This window comes from Talpa europaea (assembly GCF_964194135.1).
Source record: "Talpa europaea genome assembly, chromosome: 7".
Lineage (NCBI taxonomy): Eukaryota > Metazoa > Chordata > Mammalia > Eulipotyphla > Talpidae > Talpa > Talpa europaea.
The window spans coordinates 81,637,743-81,657,431 of NC_140074.1; the positions used below are offsets into that span (position 1 = coordinate 81,637,743).

Sequence of the window (19,689 nt, forward strand, 5' to 3'; positions counted from 1 at the left end):
AGAGGGGGATTTGAAAATGGATTCTCCCTTCCTTGGCCCTCTCTCTGCTCTGCGTGCACATACTTCCTTTTTTTTTCTAAGGTTCTGAAATAAAAACAAAACTTAGTGAGACTCTGCAACAGCTGAAGGAGCTTTTGAATTCTTCCTAAAGAGGAAATTGACTTTACCTAACCAATGCACTTCCTGTGTGTGCCGTATCCGCTTAAAGACTGAAACAAGACCTGGTTGGTGTAGTGCTCACTGCAGAATTTCCTCTTGGTGCTGGGAGTGCAGACTGTATTGCAATGTTCCTACATGTAGTATCTGTAAGGTCTATATAAATTGACTGGGGGTCTTGTTAAAATTTCAGGTTCTTATTCAGTACTTCTGGGTGATATCTGAAAGTCTGCATTGCAAACAGTATTACAGGTGATGGATCAAAATCAGAAGGCTTTCTCTCCCTGGTTCATTTGAAAATGTTTAAAAGTACACAACTGACTTCATTTTTATTCAACAACATTTTTTTTGCTGGGTGTTAGGGCTGTATCTCAAGGCTGAGCCAAATCTTGAATTACTCCTCCCTGTATTTAGTGACTTGTGTATTTCATAGAGGTTTTTTGTAACTTTACAGAAATAAGTTAACAAATTAAGATTTCTTTTTTTTTTTTCATTATGATTTAAGGAGTTCTTTTACTTACTGCACACATAAACATTAATTTACATTAATGTCAAAGGAGAAAAAATGTTTCCATGATCTGCCCACCCCAGCCAATCAAACTGTTCCTTCCTCTGCCTCCATGTCCTTGGGATGAGTATCTTTTGTTTTTATATGATTGTGAACATTTCTGGAAAACAATTTTGTATTCTGCTTTTAAAATCTAGTATTAGAGAATAAACAGAAAACTTTTTAAATTTCTCTATTAACTTTTGACAGATTGTGCTTTATTTCCATATTTTGAGAAGTTACTTCTTAGCGGATTTTTCTTGGACCTCAAAGGCTCTTCCTAAGAAAAAAATAGTAAACAGGTTAGGGTAGTAATTATGTCATATGACACTAATATGATATTAGTATGATAATATCTGCAAAGTACAGTGTGTTTGCTTTAATTCAAGCAGCGTTTGGCTTATAGTTAGATTTTTCCTATTACGGGAGAGATAGTGGATTGTGTGTTATTTGTATTCTTTAAAAAATAAGATATGGTATCTGTACTGATAACTGGTATGTTCTCAAAATATGTGTGAAATGTAGAGATTTTCCTGTCATAGCTCCTGGAACACTGGTTCTTAGTCTGGGCTCTGTGCAGTGAGGGCAGTGTTCCTCAGAATCACAGGTGTGCTTATAAAAAATGAGAGTTCCATCCATATACTCTTCCAGACTTCTCTTTCAGTGGGTTTGAAATGGAACCCAACAGTCTGAATTACAGCAGAGAGGCTATGTGATTCTTCCGCAAACCAATTTTCAGAATTATTACTTAAGACAAGCCATGGTTGAGATCTGAGGGAATTTATAACTTCTGAAACTGAATAACTGGGGTATGGGTTATTCATCTTTATGGGAAGAGGGGTTATAAACCTCTCCTTGATATTTACAAAGAGGACCATGGCCCAAAAAGGATTCAGTCAAAAATAACAACAAAAAGATGCAAGTCATTACCCCAAGGGTGTCCTTTATATGAACATTCTGTTTGCTGTGAGCCTTTTTGCATTTTAAATAAAATTTTAGTTCTATCATATTGAGGGCATTTTATCCATGAAGTGATTTTTTTTTGATATTATGACTTTCTAAACTACCATTTCTTCACTTCTTTTCAGCAAAATGAATTTTAATCCCCTCCTAATTAAAAAAACGTATAGGTGGCAGTCCCTCTGTCCACCTGTGCCTATGCAGGTGCCTCTTTTCACCAACTCTCTCCCACTGCAGGGCAGCAGCCTCTCTGCCTGCCCGCGACCTGTCATTGACCTCCCTCAGGGGAAGCAGCTCTCTTCCATGCAAGCCAACAATGCAGGCCTCTCTCAGCAAGCCTGTCCTTTTCTAGGCATCCTTCCTGCCTGCTTGTGTCTATGCAAGTGTCTTTTTACTCTTCTGTCCCCTTTCCCTAATAAACCTGCCCTTTAAATATAAAAAAAAGAAAAGTATAGAAATACACTATTGCCAATACCTATTTTTTAGCAGATAATAATAATTTCTAACATTTATTTATTGAGAACAACAGTGTGCCAGTTATTTTACCAAGTGTACTACATAGACATTTAATTTAATCCTCACAGCAACTCTATAAGATAAGCATTATTATGCTTATGAGTGCTTAAATTGACCAAATAGAATGATGGGACTAGGGTTTGAGACCATTCTTTCTCATGGGAAGGCCAATTTTAAGCAGGTCTTCAAGTTTGTGCAACTGAATCTCCTTTGGTTAAGCAATGAGGAAAAGATGATAGCTATGTGGTATCTTGAGATTATTATAGGTGATGCCAATGGAATAGCCTTTTCTAAGATTCTAATTCTGAGTTTTTTTGTACTCTTCAGATCAAAGAGAGTGCATCACAGACAAGAGATGTCCTCAAGCAGCATTTTAATGATTTAAAGGGGACTCTGGGGAAGCTCCTGGATGAGCGATTGGTGACCCTCTTGCAAGAGGTGGACAGCATTGAACAGGAGACCATTAAACCACTAGATGACTGCCAGAAGCTCATAGAACATGGAGTTAACACTGCAGAGGACTTAGTCCGAGAAGGTGGGAATCCAGGGAGCCAATTAAATGTGGCACATTTTGCTCATTTCTCAGAATACCAACAGGCTCCTTGCTACATGTGGGGTGCTTAGGATGTTACTACTTTGGGACAGTTTGTAATGTGGGATGAGAAAGATAGAGTGAGGTATTCCAGGGTAAGTGCAATTAAGTGTTAATTATAATCATTTACAAAACGAGGGGTAAACTTTTTCTCAAATGGTTCTGTGATAATATCTCATACTTTGTTATTTGAAGGTCATTTTGAGCCTATTCAGATATTGTTCAGAGTGTTCACGGTTGATAGAATTTAATTCCATTGTTCTTTTTGGAAGGGTAAGAAATATGTTGTTTACTTGTGAAATTGTACTTATGTTCCTATTTTTATCTAATTATTTTGGTTGAAGCTTTTTCAAATTTTGTCTTGCTCTCTTCCTTCATGTCTACCTTCCTTCTTTTCCTTCCTTCATATGGGTCTTTGTCAAGTACATTAAATAAAAAGGTAACAGTTCTGCCTTTTGGGGTTCAAAGCCCTATGAATGGGGCATACATGCAGAGAGAGAGCTATAGGCTTTATGGGAACATAGAAAGGGAAGTACTTAACTCTGTCTGCGAGGGAATAGGTTAGCTTTCTGTAGAATTTGATCCACAGAGGCTTGAAGAAATTCGTCAAGGAGGCAAAGGGAGAAAAAGAGGTAACAGCATGATTTGAAGCAGAAATAACATCACCAGTGAAGTAACCAGCATATCAGGAATCTGTTGACCTAGTTTAGGTAACAAAGTTACACAGTCAGGTTTGCATTTCAAAAAGATGACACTGCCTACAGTTTGGAGATTGTATTAGATGTTATAAGACTGGAGGTCAAAGAGGTTGATGGCAAAGCTGGCCTTCAGACTTTTTATAGATTGATGATTCTGTTGATCAATACATGTTGATTATTGGTGATTACCTAAGATGGAGGATAAAGGGAATGATTTAGGATGAACAAAACTAGCCTGATTCTGGAAGACTGGGTGAATTGGGCCCTTTACTTACGTAGAAAAGGAAGGAGGAGGGCATCCCCTGGTGGCGCAGTGGTTGAGCGCTAGGCTGTGAAGCTGCCCGCAGCCTCTGCAGTGCCAGTTTGATCCCCGGCCACCGGCGAGGGTCCCACATGGTACGCAGACCTCTTCTGCCGCACCCACTGCTCCCCTCAGCAGTGTACTTCAGTCCTTCTGCCTGTTCTGCTCCCCGCTCTGGCTCTGGTGAATTCTCTCACCCTCCCGCACTTCTGACTGTACCCAGTGCTTGTATAAATAAATAAAGAAAAAAAGAACTCTGAGACTGCAATGGGTTGGGAATTAAGACTAGAAAACTTTAAAAAAAAAAAGAAAAGGAAGGAGGAGGGGTGGACTTAAGGGAATAGTTAGACATTCAGTTTGGGACATGTTGTGTTTGAGGAACTTGTAATGCCAGGAGGCAGTAGATCATCTAGATAGTGTTTACTATGAGAAGAGAAGATGGCAGAGGGTAGCACTCCTAGGGGTTCCTATGTTTAAGGGGTAGTTGCTGTTACTGGTTACCAGAAGGGAAAGGAGGAGGGTGAGTTAATCAATTGTGTGATAAAGAATGGGATTATACTTATAGTGGTAAACTGAATGTAATATATGGAGATATTGGTTTATGATGATGTACACCTAAAACCTATATATTATAAACCAGTGTTCTTCACTAAAACTTTAAAAAATAATAATAAAGGCAGTTAGGGATAAAGAGATTGGAAAGGAGAGTCTATACCATCTATTCTGCAGGTTGAGTTCTGTAAGTGACATTGAATAGAAAATGTGCGTAACTCACAAGCCTGTCACTCCTACTGGAAATTAATCCCCTTTTTGGTCCACTTAGAATATGGTGCTGCTGCTGTCTTTACTTTCTAATTACATTTTTGTCTTATCGTCAATGGGAAGTGTTTATTTGTCCCTGTCCATAACCGTGCTTTTAGAAAAAAATCTTTGTAGCAGGACCACAGAATGTCTCTCCCTGGAGACTTTGCATTTGGGAACAAACCCAGAAGCTGTTCAGCACAGGTCAGGAGTGTACACTCATCACTCTAAGGACTGAGGAATGTTTTAATTTTAGAAAATAAATCCTTTGGGGCACATACATGTTTGTTACAGCATCTGATGTTTGAATTTTTCCGTATTTCAGAAATACTTTAAATCATATAGTCTTTCTCTCTCACCCTCTCAAGGGATACAAATTTATGGAATTGTGAGGACTTTAACACAGTGTTCAATAGGTCTGTATTCCTTTTGGTGAAGGAGAAGGTTATGTGATCTCAAAACATTAGGACACATTCTAGGACACATTCAGATGGAAAAGTTTGGTAGTGTTCTTCAGGGCTGTGGAACAACACAGAAATTATTTTTTTTCTGTGCCCTTATATAGCATTTTTTCTGTATTGTTCTGTTGAGTGATTTCTAATCTAATGTTTTATATTCTTTAAGGAAAATATAACTGTTATCTTTTGACTTTATACGACTCTATTCCTTGTTGTTCCAATCAGGCTAATATTTTTACTGGCTCTCTTTGGAGTTGATAAAGTTTCTGTACAAGACATAGAAAAAGTCCCTGGACCTCTGTTTTGCATAAAGTTGGTTGATAAACGATTTCCTTGTATAGAGCACAATCTTTCATCTCTGGCAAAGTGTTACTGTTATTTGCCCTTTTTCCTCTGGATCTTAACATTTCAGTCACTTTCTACTTCTGCTCTTTGAGAATTCTGTGGCATTACTCAAGCAGTGTTTGCAAGAAAACCAGGAGTCCACTGAGCCGTGGGTTGTGTTGATTGCTTTATGATGTGACCATTTTTCACTATACTGTAGTTCTCTCATTCCTGATTGTAGGTGAGATCGCCATTCTTGGTGGTGTAGGAGAACAAAATGAAAAGCTGTGGAGCTTTACCAAAAAGGCCTCTCACATTCAGTTGGACAGGTAAAAGCGTTAGTGCCTTTTGAACATTCAAGTACTTGGATGTCTGTTTTTTTCCTCATTAACGATTCTGATTAAGGAAGATAAAGAATGTATCTTTCAAGGTTTCGCTGTCATTACTAGTATTACTGGTATAAAATAGTTGTGTTTGTAATCTTTAGTATTACTATAGACTTTTTTTCAGTTCTAATGTGTGTAAGAGAAATGTTAAATTTTTAAAATTCTGAACATATTGTTGAAAATCAGTCATATCTCAATAAAATAGATCTTTTGGTATAAATTTGTTAACCATGATCCTACCACTTTTCTATCTTCTTTCTTATATTTATTTGGAGAGAGAATCTTTACATATCCTACATCTTGCAAAGCCCCCACTGTCATTAGCATTATTTACTGGGGCCTTCAGCATCCTTATAATAGTATATAACTGGTCTAAAGTAATGCTTGTATTTTTAACTCAGCAAAACCCTCATAAACACATGAGCTTTATTTCTTTAGCTTACCAGAAGTGCCTTTACTGGTTGACGTGCCTTGTTTATCTGCTCAGTTGGATGACTCAATTCTTAACATTGTGAAAGACCACATTTTTAAGCATGGAACAGTAGCATCTCGCCCACCAGTACAGATAGAAGAACTAATAGAGAAACCTGGAGGCATCATAGTACGATGGTGTAAGGTACGTAATTCAGAATCGTCAAAGTGGCTTGAACGTGAAGATTTGGGGGCCTTTAACATTTTTTAATTGTCTTTGAATATTTTCTTCTATTCATAAACAAAAATCACTTTTGCTTTATAATTAAAATGCTGTTATAGGGAACCTGAAGTAGAGTAGCTCTTTCAGTTTGAAGTGAATAGTTCTGGAGTACTTTTTAAAACTTCTGTATCACAACATTGTCCCTCATCATATTCTCACATATTTTTTTCAAAGTTAACTCTTGAGTTGAGGACCTTTCCCATTCCTGCTTATGAGAAAAGTCAAAAGATGATCATGAATGTTGGGTGTCGGATATTTTTCTGTTCAACACTGAACTAAAGTTCCTCTGAAATAAAATTCTTGAAGTGTGATTTCTTCACATGCTCAGCATTGCCAAGAATTTTGTGTGTTAGATCATATAATGTATGAGTTACCATATTTTTGATAGAAACCATGTCCAAATGAGTCATAGCATCTTGGCCATCGTTGGCAAATACATCATTCAGAGGTGGGTGCTCAGCTTTTAGAAACTATTTTCTTAAATGGAATGTTTAAAAATAAGACCTTGGTGTAGAAGAAAAAAGCGATACTTTTGTTGGTTCAAAACATGATAAGGATTCCTTTATTTTTTTTAAAGATTTATTTTATTTGTTTATGCATACAGGAGCTGGGGTGCAGGCCAGAGGTGAGGGAGGATGAGAGCATTGACCAGAGACAGAGTGGGGGGCAGAACAGTCAGATTGACTGAAATACTCTGCTGAGGAGAGCAGCAAGCGAGACAGGAGAGGTCTGCTGTGCCATGTGGGTCAGCTCCCTGGCCAGGTATAACACTCACTGTGGACAGCTTCATAGTGCTGAGACTTAACCCCTTGCACCACCAGGGAGGCCCCTTACTGTGGTTTCAGATTACATTTTCCATATTACAAATAAGCTTGAATATTTTTGCTGGTTATATTTCTTACTCTTTTAAGTGCTTATCTGGGGCCTCCCCTGGTGGCACAGGGGTTGAGCACTGGGCTGCGAAGCTGCCCACAGCCTCTTCAGCACCAGTTCGATCCCCGGCTGGCCGGTGAGGGTCCCACGTGGCATGCAGACCTCTCCTGCCGCGCCCGCTGCTCCCCTCAGCAGTGTGTTTCATCAGTCTGCCTGTTCTGCTCCCCGCTCTGGCTCTGGTGAATTCTCCCGTGCTTCTGACTGTACCCAGTGCTTGTATAAATAAATAAATAAATCTTTAAAAAAATAAAGTGCTTATCTGTGTTTTTTGCCCATTTTTTATATTAGGTGGTTTGTCTTCTATTAATTTTTAGGAGTCCATTATATATTCTGGGTGTTAATTCTCTTGGTTATGTGAATGATGTGGGATTTTTACCTATAGATTTTTAATATTTTATCTTTGGCATTACTGTGTAGAAAACATGCCATTTCTGGGCCTCCCCTGGTGGCACAGCTGTTGAGCGCTGGGCTGCAAAGCTGCCCGCAGCCTCTGCAGCACTGGTTCGATCCCCGGCCACCAGGAGGGTCCCACATGGTGTGACAGACCTCTCCTGCCGCGCCTGCTGCTCCCCTCAGCAGTGTATTTCGTCAGTCTGCCTGTTCTGTTCCCCGCTCTGGCTCTGATGAATTCTCTCACCTTCCCGCGCTTCTGACTGTACTCAGCGCTTGTATAAATAAATAAATAAATAAATAAATAAATAAATAAATCTTAAAAAAAAAAAAAAAAGAAGACATGCCATTTCTTTAAAGGTAGGTTTTTTTCATATCAGACTGAGAAGTATAAAGTATGCTGGTCAAGAAGGAGAGTAATGAGAGCATGTTTCCTATGGTCTTCCTGGTGTCACTCATATTCAGCATGTGGGCTTGTCTGCTTGGCCTAAAATGTTCCCATTCAAAGTTTTTAAGTAATGAGGCCGAGAGAAGTTTTCTTTTTATTTTTAGTTAATAAAAGAGAAATTATTCTTTCATTTAATTAATAAATTACTTTTTAATTTATTCTTTAATTTTTCTCCTTAGGTGGATGACGACTTTACAGCCCAAGATTACAGGCTCCAGTTCCGTAAATGCACTTCTCATCACTTTGAAGATGTATATGTTGGCTCTGAAACTGAATTTATAGTACTGCACATAGACCCTAATGTCGATTATCAGTTTAGAGTCTGTGCACGGGGAGATGGCCGGCAGGAGTGGAGTCCCTGGAGCGTCCCGCAGATAGGTCATTCCACACTGGTGCCTCATGGTATGCTCTTTCCTTCTTACCCCTGAAAGTTAACTATGAACAAGAACACTTGTATTCTGAGCTTAAGGCAGTATACTTAGAACCCTCTTTTTTTTAAGGGTGAACCCTGAAATTGATGAGAATTGCATGGAACATGTCTTTTGTTTCTTGGTCAAGTTACTTCATGTGAATTTGAGCAATTTTCATCAGCTCTTATCTCCAGAGTCCGGAAATAGTGCCAGAAAGGAGTATTAGCATCCCCTAAAAATAAATATTTTAAATGCTGCATTACATACTGCTTTTTAAATCTGTCTATAAATATCTAATATAAGTATTAGGGGCTTCAGGTTTTCTTAAAACTTATGATTTGGAATTGATCTCTTTTGTATTACTATTTTAGTCTTATTAATTAGTTCTTAATCTAGTTGGAACAAGCTCAGTTATACTTTATGATTTTATTAATGGGAGATAACACTTATTTGATTTTCCACATCAAAATTGTGCAAGAATAGGCTGAGATCTTTTTTATGTGATTTGTATTCTAAATCTTGATTACTGTTTATTAAAATTGCCCATAAGAGTTAGGTGCCTCTACTTTCAAGTTTTATTTAATGTGCCTGTATTAAAAATACTCCTCAGAAGATTCTAAATAATTTTCAATATCTTTGCTTTTTGAAAAAGAATGGACAGCTGGCTTTGAAGGGTATAGTCTGAGCAGTCGAAGAAATATAGCGCTCCGGAATGATTCGGAATCATCAGGTGTCCTCTACTCCAGCGCTCCGACGTATTTCTGCGGGCAGACATTAACTTTCAAGCAAGTAGATGTTAAGATATAGATCTGTTGCCGCACTCCCTCTGCCCACCTGTGCCTATGCAGGTGCTTCTTTTCACCAACTCTCCCTCTGCAGGGCAGTAGCTTCCTGCCTGCCTTCCCATGACCTGTGCCGTTCCGGGACTTCTCTTGTCCCTTTCAGGGCAGCTCTTCCTGCCTGCTTGTGTGTATGCAAGTGTACTTCACTTTTCTGTCCCTTTTCCTGATAAACCTGCCCTTTAAATATAAAAAAAAAAATTATCTGTCAGGCTCTAAGTGATATAGTGGAGTGCATAGATCCTACATGAGTTTCAGGTTAAAAATAGTCCTGAGTTTATTCCATCATTGATGGGAAGTTTTACTTTGTGGGTGTTATTTGTCTTTGCTTCAGTTTTCTTGGGTGTATTTACAGGGCTGTTATGAAGATTAACTTAGATAATTTATATAAAATGCCTTGCTTATATCTGATATAAAGTAGATACTCCTTATAAGGTCTCCTCTTGGTAAGTAGAGGTAAATAGACTACCTCTCAGAAGTCAGTCTTAAAAATTCAGAGGCCAGGCCTCCTTGGTGGCACAGGCGGTTGAGTGCAGCACTGTGAAGCTGTCTGTAGCCTCTGCAGTACCGGTTCGATCCCCACCAGCTACAGAGATGTCCATGTGGCGAGGGAGACCTCTCCTGTCTCGCCCACTGCTCCCCTCAGTGGTGTGTTTCATCAGTCTGCCTGTTCTGTTCCCCACTCTGTCTCTGGTGAATCCTCTCACCCTCCTGCACATCTGGCCTGTACCCCAGTTCTTGTATAAATAAATAAATCTTTAAAAAAAAAATTCAGAGGCCAAGAATTTTTTTTTTTTTTTTTTTTGTGAATCATTAAGAAGTCTCTGTGAGGGCCTCCCCGGTGGCGCAGCGGTTGAGCGCTGGGTTGCGAAGCTGCCCGCGGCCTCTGCGGCGCCGGTTCTATCCCCGGCTGCTTCCCGGCCACCGGAGGAGGGTCCCACATGGCGCGCAGACCTCTCCTGCCGCCCGCTGCTCCCCTCAGCAGTGTACTTCGGTCCTTCTGCCTGCTCTGCTCCCCGCTCTGGCTCTGGTGAATTCTCTCGCCCTCCCGCACTTCTGACTGTACCCAGTGCTTGTATAAACAAAACAAACAAACGAACAAAACAAAATAATAATAAAACATGCTCTATTAAAAAAAAAAAAAAAAAAAGAAGTCTCTGTGAGGGCCTCCCCTGGTGGCGCAGCGGTTGAGCGCGGAGCTGCAAAGCTGCCTGCAGCCTCTGCAGTGCCGGTTCGATCCCCAGCCGCTAGCGAGGGTCCCACATGGTGCGCAGACCTCTCCTGCTGCCTGCTGCTCCCCTCAGCAGTGTATTTCGTCAGTCTACCTGTCCTGTTCCCCACTCTGGCTCTGGTGAATTCTCTCACCCTCCCGCGCTTCTGACTGTACCCAGTGCTTGTATAAATAAATAAATAAATCTTAAAAAAAAAAAGTCTCTGTGAGAGACAGTGTAAATATCTTTTCTGTCTTCCTCCCTCCCTCCTCTCTCTCTCACTGTTAAAACTGAAATCAAGCCTATCCTACAACCAATTTTACATTTATTTACCTATTTATTATATTAGAAAAATTTCCTTTATTTTTTTCATTTTATTTGAGATGTATTTTTTTTTTAAAGATTTATTTATGCATACAAGAACTGGGGTACAGGCCAGAGGTACAGGTGAGGGGGTGAGAGGATTCACCAGAGACAGAGTGGGGAGCAGAACAGGCGGATTGACTGAAATACACTGCTGAGGGGAGCAGCGGATGAGATAGGAGAGGTCTGCTGCGCCATGTGGGTGGCTCCCTGGCTGACCGGGGATCAAACTTGTGCTGCAGTAGCTGTGAATTGCTTCATAGTGCTGACGCTTTACCCCTTGCGTCACCAGGGAGGCCCCTGAGATGTATTTTCTAAGGTCATATTTCTAAATAGCTTTTCCTAGAAACCAAAGACCAATTTTGAGTTAGGAAAGTAAAACTTGCCTGATGCTCACCATACTCACTTCAATGTAGCAGCCTCTCCCAAGTTTTAAATTTTGAGATTGTGGGATTTTAATGTGATTGTTTTTCCATGTTCTTCTTGTCATTTTCTTGTTATATTGGGCATGAGTATCTGAGAGCTTTAACAGTCAGCAGCTATCAGAAGGCGCGTATTTATGCTTTGTTTCATTTGTGATATCTCCTCTCATCCTTATGTTATGAAGAATGACTTGATAACCAGAAAAACACTAACAAAGAGCTAGAGGCATAAGTCTAACAGCTGGTCTACTTAGTTATTCCCTGAGTAAATCATGAGTTTTCTATGCTAGCGAACTTCTGTGCTTGTGCCCTTATTTATAGCAATGCTCCCCTTAGTGAGTCTCCTGAAAACAAGTATTTCTGTGTAATCATGGGGCTTTCTGATGGGTAGATTCAGGCCAGATATCTCAGACCATCATAAGAGTAATGGTTACAGTAACAGTAATAGCAGTTAATATTTAAATAACATTCACTATGTACAGGTACTATGCTAAGCATTTACTTCTATTAACACATCTGATTCTTATCCCAATGAAATAGGTGTAGGTACCCATTTTAGGGATGAGAACATTGAAGCACAGAGCAGTTAAGTTACTAATAAATGATAACTAATAAATGGTAAACCCAGGATTTAAATCCAAGCAGTGTCATTTCAGAGTCTGGTCTTAAAAGCTGGTCTATAATGCTTCTTGTTTATCTTTTTCATGAAAGCATAAACATGATGCTAGTTAGTGTTGAAATCTATACTTCCTCTGCTATTTGTGTCCTTACCTCTTTTATTTTTCCATATTTTATAACCCTCATCACCTGGCACTTTATAACTAACTGAAATTTAGTTAAGCTCAGTATTATATTAGCCAGACCTTTGCATTTTTGTCATTTTTCCTTTGAGTATAGAGTGAAAATATTTTCTCTCCTTGTTTAAAGGAATTTCAGGTATCAGCAAATAGGTCAGAAGATTTGGATGGCAAGGGGCACCCGGTGCATGAGGGAGGGGCAGATGGGCCTATTTGAATAAAGGTTACTTTATTCAGTTTTCTGAGGGTGTTTGAGAGCCCTTGTAGTTAGGAAGGAGGTTATACTCCTGTTGGCACTACGCTGTTGCTAAGCCCAGTCTATTCTTGTTGAAGTTCCTGGAAGGCTTAGAGCTGTTGAAGTTAAAGAAATTTGTTACTGGCTGACTCCTCACAGTAGCTAGAACCCACTCTCCTTTTGTGCTAGCAATCCCGCCTTCCTGGCCTCTCCCTGATTTCCTGTATCACCTTCTTTCTTTTTTTTTTTTTTTTAAAGATTTATTTATTTATTTATACAAGCACTGGGTACAGTCAGAAGCGCGGGAGGATGAGAGAATTCACCAAAGCCAGAGCGGGGAGCAGAGCAGGCAGAAGGACCAAAGTACACTGCTGAGGGGAGCAGCAGGCGGCAGGAGAGGTCTGCGCGCCATGCGGGACCCTCCTCCGGTGGCCGGGGAGCAGCCGGGGATTGAACCGTCGCTGCAGAGGCTTCGGGCAGCTTCGCAACCCAGCGCTCAACCGCTGCGCCACTGGGGAGGCCCACCTTCTTTCTTTTTAAGATTTATTTTTGCATACAAGAACTTGGGTGTAGGCCAGAGGTATGAGGGAGATGAGAGAATTCACCAGAGACAGAGTGGGGAGCAGAACAGGCTGATCTGCTGAAATACACCGCTGAGTGGGAGCAGCAGGTGACAAAGGAGAAGTCTGTTGTGCCATGTGGGTCAGCTCCCTGATGGGGAATCAAACACAGGCCTTCTCAGTGATAGTGCTGAGACTTAACCCCTATGCCACTGGGGAGATTCTTTACCACCTCCTTTCTTTATAACAGCTTCCTTTCTAAATAGCCTTTCCCAATCCTCATTGCTTAGGAGGTTACTGTCTTTACAGATGAAGAAACAAAAGCCTACCGAGACTTAAGTGACTTGTCAGTTTTCAAATCCTAGCAGTCAAAGTCTGTGCTCTTAACCACTGTGCTGTAATATATGGTGGCACATCATGGGAGGAGCAGGCTAGTGATATTTTGTTATTAACTTGTTCCATCAAAGAATATTAAAAAAATTATGTTTCCAGTTCAAAATCTAGAAGCTTAAAATAACAGTAGTCCTGGTCTCCCTGGTGGTGCAAGGGGTTAAGCATGGCGCAAGGGGTTAAGCACAGCACTGTGAAGCTGTCCGCAGCCTCTGCAGCACGAGTTCGATACTCTGGCCAGCCAGGGAGCAACCCACATGGTGCAGCAGACCTCTCCTGACTCAGCTGCTGCTCCCCTCAGCAGTGTATTTCAGTCAATCCACCTGTTCTGTTCCCCACTCTGTCTCTGGTGAATCCTCTCACCCCCCCACCCCCACACCTCTGGCCTGTACCCCAGTTCCTGTGTACATAATAAATCTTTAAAAAAAAAATAGGGGCCTCCTTGGTGGCACAGGCGGTTGAGCGCCGTGCTGTGAAGCTGTCCGCAGCCTCTGCAGCGCGGGTTCAATCCCGGCCGGCCAGTGAGAATTCCACATAGTGAAGCAGACCTCTCCTGTCTCGCCCACTGCTCCCCTCTGCAGTATATTTCTTCATTCTGCCTGTTCTGTTCCCTGCTCTGTCTCTGGTGAATCCTCTCACCCTCCCGTGCATCTGGCCTGTACCCCGGTTCTTGTATAAAAATAATCTTTAAAAAAAAAACCAAAAAAATAGTCCTTTGTTTTTCTCAGTAGACTACAGTTTGGGCAGATCATGGCAAGGATAGCTAATTTCTACTTAGATAGTGTCAGCTGAGGTAATTTGACTGGAGGTGATGTACCTATTCCCATGGCGGCTCACTCACACGGCTGGCAAATTAGTTCTGCTTCTTGATGCCTCTCCATATGAGCCTCTTCCTAGACTGCTTGAACTTCCTCACAGCCTAGTGGCTGGATTCCCAGAATGAGCATCCAAGAGATAATAAGTGGAAACTTCCAGTTTCTGAAGGCCTGGACCTAGAAACTGACATAGTAACTTCTGCTACATCCTGTTGTTCCACCAGTCCCAGAATTCAGATCCCAGGGAGCTGATGTAGAGTTTGCTTCTAGTAGGAAAAATGTCAAAGAATTTGGATGTTGTTTCTTAGAAATGCCATGTTAATAGCTGTTAGAAAGGGGTCTCTTGGGATATGTGAATTGGCTTAATGCTTGCTTTTAGTTAAGCAAAATAACATTTTTATAAATGAATAGAAATATGAGATTTTTGTTTTTCTGAAAGACTTCTGTGTAATTACCAGCTGTATCTTCAACACAAATTGTTAGTTCTTTGTATTTAGAAACAAAAACCTCCAATCTAATTTAATCTTTCCTAGAAAATCCCATCAGGGGATATAGTTTCTATTAGGGTAAAGAAGATAATTTGTTTTTAACTAGGGTCTTTGAAGTCTTGTCAGCTCCTCCTTAAATTGAGACAGACTGCACTGCCCCAAGGAAAATACGGCTTTACTGGGGTTCTCATTTTGCTGAAGTGATCCCCTCTGGAGATAGGGTGTGTAGTCCTTTCAGGTTGAATTTTCAATCTTACGACAGCTGTGGGGACTGTCAGAAAGCTTCCCTCTAGGGCCTCCCTGGTGGCACAGCGATTGAGCATTGGATTGCGAAGCTGCCCGCAGCCTCTGCAATGCCAGTTCGATCCCCGGCCACCGGGCAAGGGTCCCACATGGCGCGCAAACCTCTCCTGCCGCCTGCTGCTCCCCTCAGCAGTGTACTTTGTCAGTCTGCCTGCTCTGCTCTGCTCTCCGCTCTGGCTCTGGTGGATTCTCTCACCCTTCCGCGCTTCTGACTGTACCCAGTGCTTATATATAAAAAAATATATATATAAAAATCTTAAAAAAAAAAAAAAAGAAAGAAAGCTTCCCTCAAGGCCCTTTATTATAGATTCAGGTGAGAAAGGCCCCTGGTTTCCTAAGTAGATCTCCCCTTTAGGATCCTATTTCACAGCTTTTAGTTTGTACAGGGAGGATCACATGAAATCATGAAGGCCTGGTCTACATGGGAATGTTCACCTATGATAGCTATTCCTCCCAGGTAATCAAAGGAATAGTTTTCCAACTTTTTGCCATCCATATTCTCTCTGCCTTAAACTACTCTTCTAAAATAAAAGAACAGGTCTCCTGATTAACTGCAGTCATTCTGAATGAGACTGAATAGCTCATTCAACCCTTCTCCCACTCAGATGGGTACTTCGCATAATTATGAGGGAATGCAAGATTTCAGGGAAAGGAAAAAGCAGAACTTTTGCCTCGATGTTGTGTGGGCAGTTTATACCTCAGTGTGAGATCAAGACTACTGTGAAATACAGAGGAAGGAAGCATTACTTCTAGATGACAAGCTGCGAAGACTTTAACTCAAGCCATGCTGGAAAGGATAGTTCAGGCGCAGAAACAAAATAAGAATTAAAGATGATTGGGTAGAAAAAATACAAAGAACACAAATAGTATGTCTGGATGTAGTTAACAGAAATGACGTGTAGTCAGAGTTCCAGAAAGGTAGGCTATTCTCTTGAGTAGGCTATATATTTCTTTAATTCCTCTAAAAGATTCTCCTTTTGGAGGTCACCTGTGCCACTTACAAGGGAGACATTTGATACTACACACTGAGATCTTTTTTCCCCCAAGAAATGGCCTCATCAGGGAAAACCAAGTCAGGTTTATGTTTCATAGTCTTGGGGGTCTTGTTTTGCATTTGACTTTTTATGAATTCGCAAGTTGAACTACAGAATACAAAGCACTTTTGTCAAAAATCAGTCAACTGTGTATGTGTGGATCTGTTCTGGGCTCCATTTTGTTAGATCTCTCCTTTTGTCAGAACTACTCTGTCTTGATTTTTGTTGTTTTATGGTAAATTTTGAAATATGTACTATGATTCTTTCACCTTTATTATTATTAGTTATTTTAGTTCCTTTGTCTTTCCACTTAACTTTTAGACTCATGGTATATTCTCCATTTAGTTTTTTTTTTTTTAAACAAATCTTTCGGGCCTCCCCGGTGGCGCTGCGGTTGAGCGTTGGGTTGCGAGGTTGCCTGCGGCCTCTGCGGTGCCAGTTCGATCCCCGGCTGCTCCCCAGCCACTGGAGGAGGGTCCCACATGGCATGCAGACCTCCCCTGCCGCCCGCTGCTCCCCTCAGCAGTGTACTTCGGTCCTTCTGCCTGCTCTGCTCCCCGCTCTGGCTCTGGTGAATTCTCTCGCCCTCCCGCGCTTCTGACTGTACCCAGTGCATGTATAAACAAGCAAACAAACAAATAAATAAATAAAAACATGCCTCTATTTAAAAAAAAATAAATAAAATAAATAAAACAAATCTTTCATTGGGGTTTCCTTGCCCCTCCCTGGCCTGGTTCTACTGACCTGGGAATCCTACTTTATTTCTGTTCCTTTATCCTTAATAAACTTTTTCTTTCTATAGAAAAAAATTCTTTTTCATTACTATCTTATAATTTTTCTTTCTGTTGTCGCGTTAAGATTCAGAATAGCAGTGCTGAAAGCAGATACCTTTGCTATATTCTAGATCTTAGCAGGAAAGCATTCCATCTTTCACACATTAAGTGCCGGCTATAGGTGTTTGGTAGCTACCTTGTTTCGAGTAAAAGAAGTTCTGTTCTGTTCCTAGCTTGCTGAGCATCTTATCCATAAATGAATGTTTTTGTTAAATTATTTTTATATGTCTATTAAGATAATCACAGCTTTTCTTCTGTTGAAATGGTGAATTATAATGATAGATTTTTAAATTTGGATCAACTTTATAGTCCCAAGAGAAGTCCCATTTAGTTATGTAGTCTTTATATGTATTGCAAAATTTGGTTTTTAATATTTTATTAAGGATTTTTATGTCTTTTCTCAAGAGGGATATTTTTCTTATGCTGTCTTTGGTTTTGTTAAAACCAAAGTCGTGACTAGCCTCATAAGATGAGAAGGGAAGTATTTTTTTTCTTATTCTCCAAAATTATTTGTGCAGAATTGGTGTTATTTCTAACTCCTTAAATGTTTGGTATAATTCACCAATCCCTAGACTTTTCTTTGCTGATAGATCTTCACTTTAGCAGATATAGGACTACTCAAAGTTACCTGTTTCATTTTCCGAGAGGAGAAAAACTATTTTAGCATTCTTGTTAGCAAGGAATATATTTCTACATCAGAAGTCCTCTTTGCCATGACTTGAGAAGGTGTCTTTCTCTTCTTTATTGCTTGAAGTTAAAGCTGTGCTGTAACCCTTTGTTGACATATGACTTACTCCTTCCAGGGGCTAGTTTCCTGTTAGTAAGACACAGACTAACCACTTTCCTGGAAGCACTTACATTCTTAGCAGCAGTGTGGTAGGGTACTAATGTCTCTGAATCATTGTCATTATTAAGTACTGCTGTTTTCACTCAAACCCTTAGCTGATGGCCAAATTAAATTTTTATTTTGTTCCTTATATTTATCAAAAAGTTGGGATATCGTTCATATATTTATTGGCCATATAGCTCAATTTTTTTAATTGAGGTAACCACAGCTTACATTGTTTGTGTTGTAAAGGTATAGGATCGCCCTCTTCGGGTGTTATTGCTACCCCACACCCACCACCAGAGCACCCACAGTCTGTCCCCACAGTCCGTTGTGCTCCCTTCCCAATTTGTGCTTGCCCCACCCTCCCCCTCTCCCTTTGGTAGTCTCAGACAGCTGAATTTCTTAATCTTTATTCCTGTGGGAAGAAGGGAGTTTGAGGCTGTATAATAATGAGACTATGCCACTTAAATCCAATCCAAGTTAGCTGAAGTGCAGGGTAATAGAAATAAGTTAGCTTTCTTAATATTGAAATTCCTCCTCTTTTTGGACTATATTCATTCTCAGAACATTTGTCATTCAAAACTTTCTATTTTATTCAATGGATTCAGTCATGCTAACTTGTGCATAATTTCTTTATTAATTATATATCAATTTTAAGTGTACTGGAGGAGGTCACGGTAGCCCTACCATGAATTATTTTGTATTGTCATTTTTATTTTTTGTAAGTTTTTGTGTTTTATATGGTTTATCAGAGCATTTCTTACAGGACTTGCTTATATGTGAGAACAACTTGTATATGAGTAATTTTTTAGGACATAATATATATATATATATATATATATAACTTCTCTGTTAGTTTAAAAATTCAAAGATTTTAAGCTTCTCTTCTATTTCTTAGAAGTTCTTCTTAGTGAACCATGAAAAGAATTCTATGTCTCAGGCATAATAGCTGTTTTTTGTTCCTGGTTCATTCTGTGTTCAGAGCAACTTTTTTTTTTTAAGATTTATTTTATTTATTTATGCATACAAGAGCTAGGGTGTAGGCCAGAGGTATAGAAGGTGAGAGGATTCACCAGAGACAGAGTGGGGAGCAGAACAGGCGAATTAACTGAAATACACTACTGAGGGGAGCAGCGGGCAAGACGGGAGAGGTCTGCTGTACCATGTGGGTCAGCTCCATGGATGGGGATGGACTCGTGCTGCAGTGGTTGCTGATAGCTTCATAATGCTGAGACTTAACCCCTTGCATCACAGAGCAACTTGTATAAGCCGTTTTGCATTGCTTATTTATCAACTATTGTTTTGGTGTAGGATGCTTTTATGAACTATTTTATGAGTTATTCCAGTAGGTAGTAGTTTTGTTTTTTTTTTAATTTCTTCCCAGGATTTTTTTCTCAGTGCTTTGAGGGAACTTCTAAAATGTTTTCGTACTTTTAGTTAATTTCAGGAAATTATATTTGAATTCATTATACAATGTAAATGTTTAATTAATGAAAAATATATAATTGTAGTGTGTTGACCAAACTCAAGGTTGAGAGCACAGTCCTCTAAACTATTGCCATCACTTCAGATACCAACCACAGTTCAGGGGTCTGCAGGGCCCATCCTCACTTCTAATGCTCAAATGGCTACAAATTTGGTGATTCCCCCCAGTTGTTCTCAGGCTCTGTAATTCTCTAGCATGACTCATAGAACTTAGGAAAGTGCTATACTTATAGTTTTGTTAATGCAAAAGGATAAATCAGAACCTGCCACCTAAGGGAGACTTATTAGAGTGAAGTCTGGGAGGATTCCAAACATGAAGCTTCTGTTGCTTTCAGAGACACATAGCCCTCCTGGCATTAAAGCACGACAATACTAAGAGTATTGACAACCAGGGATGTTCACTTGAGCTTCGATATCCAGAGTTTTTACTGGGGTTTTATTATAGAATCATAATTATCATTCTCCACTCGA

The 19,689-nt window shown here is 40.1% G+C and overlaps 1 protein-coding gene across 2 annotated transcripts in view; it reads left to right on the forward strand.

Annotated features, from left to right (window-relative positions):
* The window catches only part of CRLF3 (cytokine receptor like factor 3), a gene marked incomplete at both ends in the record, with an annotated part of 40,199 nt that overhangs the window by 13,352 nt on the left and 7,158 nt on the right, over nucleotides 1–19,689 (forward strand). The window contains 5 exons of one of the 2 annotated variants that reach the window (XM_084237344.1): nucleotides 2,507–2,714; nucleotides 5,595–5,682; nucleotides 6,178–6,355; nucleotides 8,384–8,606; nucleotides 9,267–9,397. In XM_084237344.1, the coding sequence (XP_084093470.1) occupies nucleotides 2,507–2,714; nucleotides 5,595–5,682; nucleotides 6,178–6,355; nucleotides 8,384–8,606; nucleotides 9,267–9,397 (828 nt within the window). Of the gene's footprint in view, nucleotides 1–2,506; nucleotides 2,715–5,594; nucleotides 5,683–6,177; nucleotides 6,356–8,383; nucleotides 8,607–9,266; nucleotides 9,400–19,689 lie in introns of both variants that reach the window. The other variant, XM_084237345.1, reaches the window with a different exon arrangement.